Source organism: Agelaius tricolor, unplaced genomic scaffold (assembly GCF_023055355.1).
Source record: "Agelaius tricolor isolate 1412-34295 unplaced genomic scaffold, bAgeTri1.0.p SCAF_21, whole genome shotgun sequence".
Lineage (NCBI taxonomy): Eukaryota > Metazoa > Chordata > Aves > Passeriformes > Icteridae > Agelaius > Agelaius tricolor.
This window is the reverse complement of record NW_027269281.1, coordinates 1357389-1370728: the sequence shown is the minus strand read 5'-3', so window position 1 is coordinate 1370728 and position 13340 is coordinate 1357389. Positions and strand designations below refer to the sequence as shown.

The 13340-nt window shown below is 40.3% G+C and overlaps 1 protein-coding gene across 2 annotated transcripts in view; it reads left to right on the top strand.

Annotated features, from left to right (window-relative positions):
- Window positions 1–13340, top strand: part of LOC139598949 (ceramide transfer protein-like) — a 161985-nt gene that overhangs the window by 132679 nt on the left and 15966 nt on the right. The window contains exons 8-11 of one of the 2 annotated variants that reach the window (XM_071445878.1): window positions 6068–6160; window positions 7562–7648; window positions 8639–8731; window positions 9302–9376. In XM_071445878.1, coding sequence (XP_071301979.1) covers window positions 6068–6160; window positions 7562–7648; window positions 8639–8731; window positions 9302–9376 — 348 coding nt within the window. The remainder of the gene's footprint in view (window positions 1–6067; window positions 6161–7561; window positions 7649–8638; window positions 8732–9301; window positions 9377–13340) is intronic. The other variant, XM_071445876.1, reaches the window with a different exon arrangement.

Sequence of the window (13340 nt, the reverse complement as noted above, 5' to 3'; positions counted from 1 at the left end):
GGGCAAGAAGACCCATTCCAAGATGTGCAAGGGATCAGATCATTTGTCACTCCATTGGCCAATGATACCTGTAGGATGAAAATCTGGATTGATAATGAAGAGAGTGATATCAGTGGAAGGATCTACTCGATGAACCTGACAAGCAGAAACAGCTTGTTGGACTTCCTCCAGCTCTTGTCGCACCTCAGGAGTCAATTTTCAAGGTGATCTCAGGTCAGGGTTCCCCCTTAGAATATCATGTAGCAGGGACAATTGTTTTGTGGTTAGTCCCAAATAAGGACGCAACCAACTGATGACACTGAGCAATTTCTGGGCATCATTCAGAGTCTTAATAGAATCCGAAATTGCACCTCTTGATGCTGAACGGTTTGGTCCAGAATTTTGACTCCCAGATATTTCCAAGGGGGATGCTGTTGAACCTTCTCCAGAGCCACTTGCAGCCCATAAGAATGCAGAGCAGCAAACAGCTGAGGCTGTATCCTCAGCAACTCATCCTGGGTGGATGCTGCCACCAGGATGTTGTCCATGTAGTGATAGCAATATGCTTCAGGGAACTGCTTGCAGACTCCGGACAAGGCCTGAGCCACATACCATTGACAAATAGTCAGGCTGTTTCTACAGCCCTGCAGCAAAACTTTCCATTGATATCTCTGCACAGGTTCAGCATTGTTAATTGCAGACACAGTAAAGGCAAACTTTGGTTTGTCATCAGGATGCAAAGGAATTGTGAAAAAACCATCCTTCAGATCAATGATCAAGATTTCCCATCCCGTAGGGAGCATGGTGGGTGAGGGCATACCAGGCTGCAATGTCCCCATGCTTTTCATCACCGCATTAATTTTCCAGAGGTCCTGTAACAGCCTCTATTTCCCAGATTTTTTCTTTTTCACAAAGACAGGAGTATTCCAGGGACTAGTGGAAGGCTCAATATGTCCCTGTTGAAGTTGGTCCTGGACCAATTTTTCTTTTGTCAGGGGCCACTGGTTTTCCCAGATGTGTCTTTCCACCAGCTACCGTAAAGGCAGCATAGGATATTTTCCGTCCTTCAGCACAGTGGCCCCAATTAAAAATCTGTCTCAATTCGTACCACCCAGGCTGCCAATACATCCCGCCCCCAGAGATTGATTGGAGCTGTAGTGACATAGGGCCAAACTGCAGCTGTCTGCCCATCCATGTTTTTGATCAGCACAGACCATTTGGCTTACAAAGTTCTGCATTGCACCCCCCAACCCTTGGATGGCTGACCCTATGGAAAACAAAGGCCACGTAGGAGGTCACGCAGAGAAGGAGATGGCTGTCAAATCAGCCCCTGTGTCGATCAAACCTCGAAGCCAGATCTACGGCAAGCTGGCACCCAGTAGAATCAAGGTGCATGTCATCTGTGGTCACTGAGCAGAAATATCTGCAGACAAGAAGACTTGTGGCAGTCCTGTGGATTTTAAGCCACCATCCCCATGAGTCCACTGGTCAGCCCTGGGGACACATGACTGAAAAGGCACAAGTTGAGCAATCCGAGTCCCTGCTGCAATAGTGACAGGGGGACATGGGTGTGGAAACCATGGCACAAATTTGATCTGTAAAGTCAGAGTCAATGACACTTGGATGCACAAAGATTCCTTGGAGGGTGGCACTAGATCTTCCCACAAGCAGTGCGCTCAGTCCTTGCCCTAAAGGTCCAAAGGCATCCAAAGGAACCTTATGTACAGGACAGGATTCTAAGATGACTGCGGTTACGGTATGTACATACATCCCAGCTGAGCCATGGGTGCTGCCCCTGAGCTGGCTGAGCAAGCCTGTGCCGGTACTATGCCCTGGGGAATCACTTGTGTCAGAGCACATTTCCTCTGTGCGCTCATCTTCCCGTTTCCCAGGCCTACGAAAAGCTGGCCATTGGCATGATATTTAGACTTACATTGGTTTGCAAAATGAACTGCCTTTAAGCACTTAAAACACAAGAAATTGGTATTCATTTCTGTCTGCTTGTGTGTTTCCTGTTTTCTCTTGCCCTTATTTTTTCCTTTTTTCTGTTGTCTGTTCCCTGAGGATGACTGGCCTGGCCATAAGGCAGCCACCAGAGCAGACATTTTGTAGTCTACAGTACCTACTTTGGAACATGCTTGGACCATGTCTGTTAGTGTTGGGTCACCTGGAAGAGCATCTGTGATCTCCTGACAATCGTTGTTTGTGTTGTCCCTTGCTAACTGTTTGCATAAAAGCTGCCTCAAGTTACCATCTTCAACTTGTTTCTCCAGGGCTGCTGCAAGTTTCTCAACAAATGGTAGAAATGGTTCTTTTGTTCCTTGAGTTATTGTCACATATTGTGGCTTGGAAGCGGCCACTTCTATAGTTTTTAACAATGCTAAAAACCCTACCCTTTGACTCTGCTCAAGAACAGCAGGGTCCCAGGTAGCCTGAAGATCAGGATTAGAAAAGGCATGTTCCCCCATGAGAACATCCACCCCCATGTAATACTTAGGCTCCCTCTGAGGCACTTGCATGTTCTCTGTTGCAACCCTTTGAGCGACCTGCCTCCAGTTGTCCTGAAAAACTTTAAATTGCACAGGTTGGAACAATACTTGAGCTATATGTCTAATATCAAATGGAGCAAGTAGGTCTGTGTTTAGCATGCTGATAACTTGCATAACTTGTGTAGAACCAAGGCCGTATTTTGCTTTCTCTCTCTCTCTGACCAGACTGTCATATCCACACCCCATCCAGAAAGATTGGAGTGTGTGTGTGTGGAAGAAACAGGATGAGAAAGCTCACAAGTCAAGAGAAAGACAGGAAGATTGCTTATGAGTTTTTATCCTGGCAGAAAATCTGTTGCTGATTAAAATAGGTACAGTTAGTAGGAAACAAAAAGACAAACACTAAAACAGCTTTCTTCCCCCATTTCCCAGGCTCAACTTCACTCTTTAACTGCAGGCTCCTCTACACCCTTGCTTTCTAGCCCCAAGGAATGCAGTGTGGTGGGGGGTGGGGAATGGATGGTTGGATGTCAATCCAAAACACTTAGTCTGTGCCAATTCTTCTCACACTTTTCCCCTGCTCCAGCACAGGTCCTTTTCAGGGCTGTAGTCCTCTGGGAAAACTCCTTTTCACTGGGAGTCCTCCATGGAACATGGTTCCTTTAGGAAATGTCCCTCTGCTCCAGCGTGGGGTCCTTCATGGACTACAGTGTGTATATATTCTCTGCCCTGGAACTCCTCCTCATCATTCTCTTCTGGCCTTGGCATTCTCTCTGTTTCTCCCTTTTTGTTCCCTCTCCTCTCTCCCTGGGCTGTTTTTTGCTCTTAAATACATTTTCACAGAGATTCCATGCATGTGGTAGATGGGCTCAGCTATGTCCTGTGGTGGGTCTGTTTTGGAGCCTGTTTGACACAGGACAGCCCTTGGCCACCTTCCTCATATGCCACTCCTGCAGCCCCTCACAACCAACACCTTGACACCTGCACCCTGCACAAGATTTAAAAAATGGCAGTTGAATATATTCAGATTTTTGCTAACACTATTTATTCCACTTCAGTTGTAGGCCTTGTTTTGTTTTGGGTTTTTTTGCCTTGTTTTACTGACTAAACACGGCTCTGTAAAAGTCTCTTCTATAACAATGAGCCTGAGCAAAAAATAATTACTCTGTCGTCTGATAAATAGATGTAGGAGGAAAATGATGTTGATATGTGTACTCTTGGGTTTCTTGGATAGATGCTTATGTTGCTCTGAAAAAGAAATAAATATTAGAAGATGATAAAATTCAGAATGTTTTCTCTGAGAGGTTAAAGGGGAAAATTATATTAAATTGGGCAGCCATTCGTGTGTGTTATATCTGGGAGGTTTTTAAAGCTCTTGTAAGTCTGTTCAGCATCTGTAAAAGACCAGCTAGAAGAACTGAAAGGTGCAGCATCAGATTTGTCCTTTTATATCAGCAGATTCACTACGCAGGCTCTGTGCTGTGCAGGTGTGTCAGTAAAAACAGGATCTCTGTCAGTGGCTAAAAGCAATGAGTGTTTTACAAGTTGTCTAAGTACCATTGTAATCCAGCTTTCTCTCCTTCCTTCTCCAGCCTTGGCATTTCACTAGCTTCAGAACCATGTTTTACTTGGTAGCAAAACACAAATATGAATAGCGAGAGTCCTGCTACTTCACAAAACTATATAGCCTCCATCTTGCAGAGGGACAGTTTAGCCTTCTCTGCCTTCGAGGGAATTGACAGCTCCTCCCAATTTAGTGTTGCCTGAAAACTTGTTCAGTATATCATTTAGTCCTGCATTCAAGTTGTTTATGAATATGTTAAAGAGAACTGGCCCTAAAATGGAGCCCTGTGGAATGCCACTTGTGACTGGTCAGCAGCCTCGTGTAACCCCATTTAGTACAAGCTAGTGTGTGATGTGTTTATCCAGCTGTGTGCTGGACATTTTATCCAGAAGGATACTGTGAGAAAGAGTATGAAAAGCTTTATTGAAATTCCAAAAAATTGCATCAACTGGTTTCCTCTGATCAACTAGGTGGGTTACCTTGTCATAAAAGGAAATTAAGTTTGACAAGCAGGACATTCCCCTCATGAACCTCTGCTGGCTGTGATCAGTGACTGCATTGTCCTTCAGGTGATTTTCAATAACTCCCTGTCCCGGTTTAGGGCAAATTTGGGAGAAAACCTCCAAAAGGGGACCCTCCAGAAAGCAAACTCAGGCATCCCCTCCCTCCACCTTGTTCAGGAATAAATTTCCTTGTAGAGAAGTGGGAAAAAACTGTTTATTTAACAGGCCAAGCACTCCCCAGCACACAAAATGAACAATACCGGATGACAAAACTCATTCACTGCTCTGAAAAGATGACAAATTCAGAAAGTCTCTCTGGTGGGTGGTCACTCTGTTATCAGTCCCTCCAGTGCTAGGAAAGGCTGCAGAGTAGGTCCTGGCAGGCTACAAAGTGTGAGCTCTTAGTGTTTCCGTGGGTACTGGTCTGGAGCAGGTTTGAATGGTTCCAAGAAAAGGGAAAGAAAAACAGTCCAGGGAAAGCTCAGATTGCCTCAGCTAGCTAAACTAACTAACTAACTAACTAAAAAGCAAAAAGAGCACGGTTGTAAATTTGCTGGTTTCTCTGGGGCCAGGTCTGATCTGGCTAGCTATGGATCCTTGGCCCATTGCAGCCTTTACAAAGACAGAGTAAAAGACTGGAGGCGCTCTTCTCCTCTTGGGACTAACAATCCCACACCTTTATTGTAGAATTACTCCAGGGGATCCTAGATGGGAAGGAGGTGGTGTCCCAGGAGAAAAAGAGAGGGAATGCCTCATGGCAGGAGACTTTTAAACCTGGGGGAATGGGGGGCAGAGGAAGAGGACCACAGCCAATGGGATACAAGTGAGGTGGGGGCGAGGGGAGGAATAAACCTGGGACAAACCACTACCACCGGGGCTCGGGGGGGGGGGGGGGAAAGACCGTGTGATCAGTGCAGATTATCAAACACCCCGTGCAAAAACAACAACTAAATAAACTATTTAGTGCAATACAGCACGCGGTGTTCTGCCCTGTCCGTGCCCAGACAACAACAGTGTTCCAGTAGACTGTGGAGGAGTGAGTCTAGCGCTTGATAACAAAACTCTGGGCTTCTTCTTCTTCTCCCCGCCTTCGCTCTCAGCCAGTCTTGAAAGCACAGAATATAATATCCAGCATAAATAGAACACACGATTGGGGATACAAGCATCATAACATCACCCTAGGACACTCCCAGAATATTCTTCATAACATTTCAGGCACTGAAGTGGGACTGACCCTCAACAAACCACGAATAGCTATGATTAAACTAGATACCAGATTTTTCTTGCTGATCTAGTTTATTCCATGTGATTTAGAGAAGTTATGTTCAAGGTAGCTAGCTCCCTGAGCTTTGTATTAAAAATGCATCTATAAGGGCACATATAATGCATGCATTCAAATAAAATCAGAAAATCAGCACCTCTGCAATTGTTCCTTGGGAATAAAACTTAGACTGATCATTCCATTTATTATCATACTGACTATTATCAGTTAATATATTCTTGCTGCTTTAAATGATCATGTAATTTTACAGGAAATAGAGAAAAGGAGAAGAATTGAAGAAGCATACAAAAATGCTGTGACAGAACTGAAGAAAAAGTCCCACTTCGGAGGGCCAGACTATGAGGTACAAATTCTGCTTTTGAAATCTTAAAAAATGCTAAGGCTTTTGAAGATTAGTTTGTTTCTCAACTGAGTGTGTATGTAAATCAAGGTCTTTGTGCAATGCGTTCATGCCACTTTTTCTGCCTTGGAAACTGAAACTAAATGAAGAATCAAAATCCTTCAGTGTTTTGAGAATAGAAGTCTGTCTTCACCTCAGGTTTCCTATTCTACTTTTGTCTAAAGCATTTTGTTTACATCTATTTTTGCTGATTTTTTAATCATTTTTCTTGCACATTTTATACTGCTCATTTGAAAGTTGTGTACTCTTACATTTTAATTAGCCAGATGTCTAGCTATGTAATGCAAATATGAAAGTCCTGACTGCAGAGGCAGTCCTAGAATGAGAAGTTTAGCTTGAATTTATTTTTAACTTGTCACTGCCACTTGAAATGTGTTGATAAATTAAATTATTTTAGGCTCTGCTTCATCTGTTAAATGGCATATGTTATCAACTTCCTCCTCAGTTTGGTTATTTAATTAAAGTCTGAGTCTCTTAAACTGCCTTCTGAACAATAATGTAAAGTAATGCACCCATAAAGCAGTTTGCATAATTTTTAAGAACTTAATTCTTTTATTTACGTTAATTAAGCAGGTTTCTACTTACAAATCATAGCCTGAGAAATAGCATTAATATGTTGAGATATTTAAAAGGTATTTGAGCTTCTGTTCTCTGTTGTGGCTGAGGCACTGTAAAAGAAAAGAATGGATAGGAAGCTGGACTTTGTCTACCTGGTTATGAACTCAACTGCTTCTCCCAGATATCCCTGATGTAAAGTAGATTTTTGAAATTTGCTGGACTAGTTTGTTTTACAGTACAATAAAAGCAGTAAACCTAGTTTTCCTAAATTACCATTTTACTTAGTAGACACAAGTTTTTAATAATTGAATCAACTCTACCTGCTGTTTATTGTTAAACTGTTCTTTCCAAGAATTCTCAATAGTGATCCACAGGATTTTGTCTTGTTGTACTTTGAGCACATATCTGAAATCCACCCTAAGGCAGTGGAATACTTGGAAGCAGTCTAAATACACAATTATGTTAATATATTTACTTACGTACAGTAAATATTTTAAAGAGAAGATATTTGTTAATTAAAGCCTAAATCTCATATCAAAGCATATTGACACTGTTACTCAGTCTTTGGTTTCCTGGGGTTTTTGCTTGTTTATTTAAGTATCCCTAAATGGTACTTAAAGGAAATAACTTCCTTTAACAAGTAGAGTTTTCAGATGAATTCCAATATATGAATATTGGTGAAAATATTTATACGCATAATACATTAATAGCTATTTCTAATATTGAACTTAAGTGGAGCTCTCATGTCTCCAAAATCTTGAACTAGGTTTTTTTCTTATGCTCTAGGAGGGTCCTAATAGTCTGATTAATGAAGAAGAATTCTTTGATGCTGTTGAAGCTGCTCTTGATAGACAGGATAAAATGGAAGAACAGGTATTGATAGTGGAAAAATGTGTTAATGATGGGCACTTCATGGAAGACTTCTGTGACTTAATCAGTCCTGGGGCGCATCTCCTGAAACTCTAGATATTTTAGATTGACACTTATAAGTGGGATTCACTTTACAATATTTACAATTAAATATCATTGTTTAACACTAATTTTGAGAAAGTGATTTGACAGCTTGCATAGAAAGGGATAGTATAAGTGTTAAGCTAATTGATTGTCTCTGGTTTCTAACTCCTAAATAAATGTATTAGTCCGGTATAAAACTTATCTTTATATATAACTGATGCCCTGGGTAAATAAGAATATCTAATGATGCAGCTATTTTTCAAAACCTAATTATTGCTCTGAAGTTTCTTTTGACTGTAGCAGTATGTGAAATAGGAAAGACATAGTTCTATTGGTGTTTGGTCTTGTTTAAAAATTGTGTAGGCTCTGGCTATTTCTCTAACACATTTCTTGAATACTCTTCAGTGGCAAGGATCAAAAAGGGATGTGTGTGAGGAAATATATGGAATATGAGAAAATATAGTAGTTTATAAAATGAGAGGGAATAATAAAGTGATGCCTCCTTTGTCTTAAAATGTTTTTGGCTTATGAATATAGTGAATACAATGACTTGGTTAAGAATTATAAGACTGCCTAGTGGATATATAGTACCCAACAGAGTTTATCTATGTTGGGGTCTCTTAGGAGAAGGTAAAAGTTTTGAGTTTCTGTAGTACTACTACATGGATGCAACATCTGTGATGATGCCAATTGATTTTGCTTAACCTGGAAATATACCTTGAAGTATAGATAAATGGGTGATTCAATATCCAGGCCCATTTGCTTCCTGAGAACTCCTGCAGGATCACAACTTCATGTCTGTCATGGACAGCATTAGTTGTAGCCACTATAAAGTTTGAAGGTACCTCACCCTTTCATAGTCCATCCATTAGCAGCTGACTACCAATAATGAAAGTTATTTTGTTGCAGTCCCAAAGTGAAAAGGTCAGATTATACTGGCCAATATCCTTACCTCCCGGAGATGCATATTCTGCTGTGGGGACTCATAGATTTGTCCAAAAGGTAAGATATTTCTTGTGATCACCTCTGTATAATTGGCTGACTTGTATTTGTAGATACTATTTTATATGGATAGGTAAGATTTTTTTAGATGTTTCTAGAATAACTTTCAGTGGTTTACTCATTTTTAATTGAAGTAGCTGGAATTGGAAAAGGACTGTTTTCTGTCTTGGCTAACAAAATCCTGATTTCAGTATCTATTCAGAATACTCTTGATTTGTATCAAGCTTGTCAGTTAGAGATTATAAAGAAAAAAACAACAACTTGCTAACCTTGGTGCGATTAAATACTTTCACCAAAATTAATTTAATTGGTAGAAAAAAAAATACAGTCTCTTGCATTAGGATCAATTGACTTTTTTTAGAGTTACTTGAAACACTATGCCTTTTTTAGGGCTATACTGGGAGCATAATACATCATAGGTGTTTGAAATCAGTATTTGCCACTGTGCTTGCTTCCTCTGGTGCTTTTGTTTTCATTTTCTTCATTATCTTGTGCTTGCAAGTTGGTACTGAATGCTCTGTTGTGCCTTTGTTCTGATTACTTGGTTTTTTCTTTGTCTGTCTCTGGTAGCTCTATAGTCGCTCTTCCTCCATGTCTTCCATTGATCTAGTCAGTGCCTTTGATGTTCACAGATTCAGCACCCAGGTACTGTATTAATATGTAGAGTGGGGGTTGTGTATCTTTGCTGCATTTCATCCTCTTCTCTAGAACCTGGGTTTGTTGTTACATAAATCACTGTTTACTCTAAACTAGTATGTTGAGACAAAAAAATGTATCAATTTCTATACTAAATGATTGGTTTTTTACATTCTGCTTGCATGCATATCACTTGTGCAGAGGCCCAAATCTTGTGAACTGTTGGACTAATTTCATTAGCTTTAATAAAAATACCTACAACTTGAAAATTTTGCATTTCTGATTATAATAAAAGCAATAAAATAACACCTGGTTTGTGTGGGCTGGAGATGGTCTTTGCTTCAAATTGAATAGTTTTTCTCGTTTTTAAATCAAAGGTTTAATTTTGTCTTTAAAATTTGTCACTTATAATAACATTAAGACATCAAATTTTAAGGTTCTCTATTATAATTTTTTACCTCTACAAGTAGTTTTATAACCAAAAGGTCATAAAGTATGTTGTTAAAAAAATGAGATTGCAGATATGAGAACTTTTACTGAAGAGTTCCAATATACTCAATTACGCTTCAGAAAATGTCTGACATCCTGAATAAGTAAGTGAATTTAGTTTTGGTGTCATATTCCAGTAATGTACAAAATTACTCTAGGTGCTTGCTCTGAAGAGCATAGTTTAAAGTTGAATTAGATAAGTGAATTCATGTGTTTGGTCTTTCAAAAAAAAGCATTCAAACAGTATTCATGCCATTACTTTCCTTCTGCTGTGGTCCATATGATTGTGAATATGGGGCTTCCTTCTGGGGTCTGATGGGTTTGGGTTTGTTTGCTTGTTTTAAAATTTTTAACTAATGCTGTGTAAGGCTGCAATAAAAGGACTTTACAGTGGTTCATATACTCTGGGTTAGACACACAGGAGAAATACTGACCAGATATTCTCAAGCGGTCAAAACAAGACAAAAGTTTACTAACAAACTCTAGAAAAATCAGAGAGCTTTGGTAAAAGGTTTACTACAACATCCAGTCAACATAAAACACTTCTCACAGCATTAATTTGGTCCATTCAACTTAGCAAACTTTAAACCCATGCGATGTTAAATTGCTCAAAATGTTCCAAGGAGGAATCAGATGAAGAAGAATCGGATGAAGAAGAAAGACAGAAAGAAAAGATATAGAAAAGCATGCATATAGCTACCAACTTCTGGGTTCCAGCAGTGTTCAGAGAGAAACTCCAAGAGGAAGACAGGGTCAAGACATATACTGGCTTCATGCTCAGCCTTAAATACCCCTTGACCTTCATAGCCCCTCCCCCCAGGTGGGACTTCCAGTCACTCAGAAGCTGGGTTAGGCAAGAGTGGAGCTCTGCCTCCAGTGTTCCATGATTGGCACCCCTGCAGGGCTGGGATACTGGCTCTGAGGGTGGGGAGTGGGGGGTAGTTCACTCTCTCCCCAGGGCAAGGCCCAACCTGCCCCTCCCACACACACACACACATGCATCCCAAAATGTCTCAAGACATCCATCTTTCCAGTCTCTGACACACTGCAAACAGCCTGCTTTTTCAAATAGATGAAATGGATTTTTTTTTCTGAGTAACAGAGCCTGGAATGATACTACCTGCATACCTTGCCACCAGCTTCGTGAGCAGAACCCTAATATTTAAGGATTGGCTTATTGGACTGAAATCCCAACACTTGCCATGATTTATTGCAGTCAGTTAATTTCTGGAATTTGAATTTTTTACAAGGGAAAAAGTACACAGGTCATATTGCACAACACCGATAGGCTGATCTACTGGTACTCCAGTCACATTAATAATTCAAGTTTGGTTTTGTAGGGGAGGAGGGAGGAAATCAAGTAATAGAAAGCAAGTTTGATTCTAAAGATAGAATTAATTTTCTATCAGGCTGCATTGCCAGTTCAATGTAAGGGAAAGAGTCATTAAAATATGTGAACCTTCTCATTTTCACCTCTTAGGTCTGTGATAATATTTGTGGGTCTATATGGTGAACCTGAGTATCAGACCACTCGTGTGGCTGAAAACCTAACCACTTAAATCTGAGATTGACCAGGTCCTTATCACAATAATGCAAATCAACATTAAAGATCAAGGTCAAATGGACTGGATTATGGGGTGAAGGTGTTGCTCTTTCTAGCAGCTGCAGGGATTATACTGTGTAGAAGCTACTACCCAGTGTCTTAGGATGTGGTTTCAAGTTAACTGACTTCAGAAATAATGATCCTGCTAACTTGAAAGAAACCTACTCCCCTCTGCCCCATTCTTCCCCCATATCTTCCCTAGAACAAACTTGCCAGTTCATTAAGTTGCTTCACCTGCTCTGGTGCTTCATTGCTAGTGAACAAGCAGATGAAAGACAACTGAGAGCATGAAGAGAAAAGCAGCACACCTTTTGGTGACAGCCTGCTGTAGACCTTATTATTAGAAAATTTTCCTCTGTCCCCAGGCTGAGGATTTGGCTTTTGGAAAGGCAAGATAAATCTTGATTCTGAATAAATGGGGTCTGTTTCTAGACTTCATTTATATGAAGGGAATCTTAGTAACAGGTCAAGTAGAAACTTGCAGCTTCGCTTTTAAGATGAAGATGTATAAACATATTCTGACAGGAGCTGGTTCTTCAATGTGCCTTCAGAAAGGCATTGATTTGCCTCTGCCAGTTGAGTGAGAGGTTGTGGGCTTTAAATGCTGCAAATGTGCTGCAAATAATTTTCTCCTTTTAAAGGACTATCATATTTTAAAATAGATTGAGCTCTTCTGAGGGCCTTTTAAATGAAGATCTGCCCATTTAATGTTAAGACCAAGGCTGCATGGGATAGAAGTATTTTTGCAGATCATTCCTGTAGTCTGCCAGGAACCCAGAGGTAATAGTGTGGCTTCCCCACTGGGAAAGAAGCTGTGAATATTGACTTGGTGCCTAATGTGGTACCTGAAATAGGTTCAGGCTGACAGCAACCTGCAGGTAGATCACAGTTTTGACAGATAGTATGCACAAGGCAGTTGAAGGCACTGCAATTACTTGGTCAAATAGAAGTAATTGCTTGTTCGTGAAAAACAACATTCTCTTTCCTCTGAAAGCTGCAATGATAATGCCTCTCCTTTCCCAAACCTAAGGGGAAGCTGTCTGAAAGATGTATTAGCAGGAATGAAACTTTACTGGGAGAAGAGAGGGAGAGAAACAAACTAAAGATGCCTTTGAAGTTTTCAGAGGAAGTCAGGAGGCTAAATACTGAGCAATTCCAAAAGCCTTAAAGTATTTAGATTGTACTTAGGCACATTGTATGATTCTTGGGGTTGTCCTGTGCAAAGCCAGGGGTTGGACTCTGTGGATCCTTGTGGGTCCCTTCCAACTCAGGTATTCTCTGATTCTCTGATACTCCTGTAAATGCTTCACTCTCTTCTTTCTTTGCTATTCTCCTCCTCCCACTGCATTTGGCATAAAGCAAAAAGCAGCAAAATACAAAACAATCACATACAAGCTGGCTTTGTCCCTAATAGATTAGGAGCCAGGGGAGGAGATAGGGACCCTGAATATGTTGTAGGTAAAGTTGCAGGAGCATAGGGAGGATTCCTTTCTGAAAGAAGTGTGACCTAGAGCTAGAAAATTGAATACTTAAATAGCTCACATTCTTACCTGGCTTGGCTTGTACTGTCATTGTTTCCCTGGAAAAAAAAATTAGAAGAATATTTGGTAGGAAACTTGTTAGTAAGTGGCAGGAAAAGATAGCCTGTCCAAAAGCAGAAACACGAATCTTGTGGATGTTTATACTTCATTTTAACTAAAAAAAACTTAAAGAAAACAAAGAAAACCCCCAAAACTGGACTGATAATTTGGTTTCTGTAGAGAATTCGATAGTTAAAATAAGATAAAGGAGCATTTCTGTTGAAAGGATTTTATTTTTATGTTGTATTTTTTAGGATTTTGAAATTATTCAATTACTTTTTTCCTTCAAGTTGTACAAAAA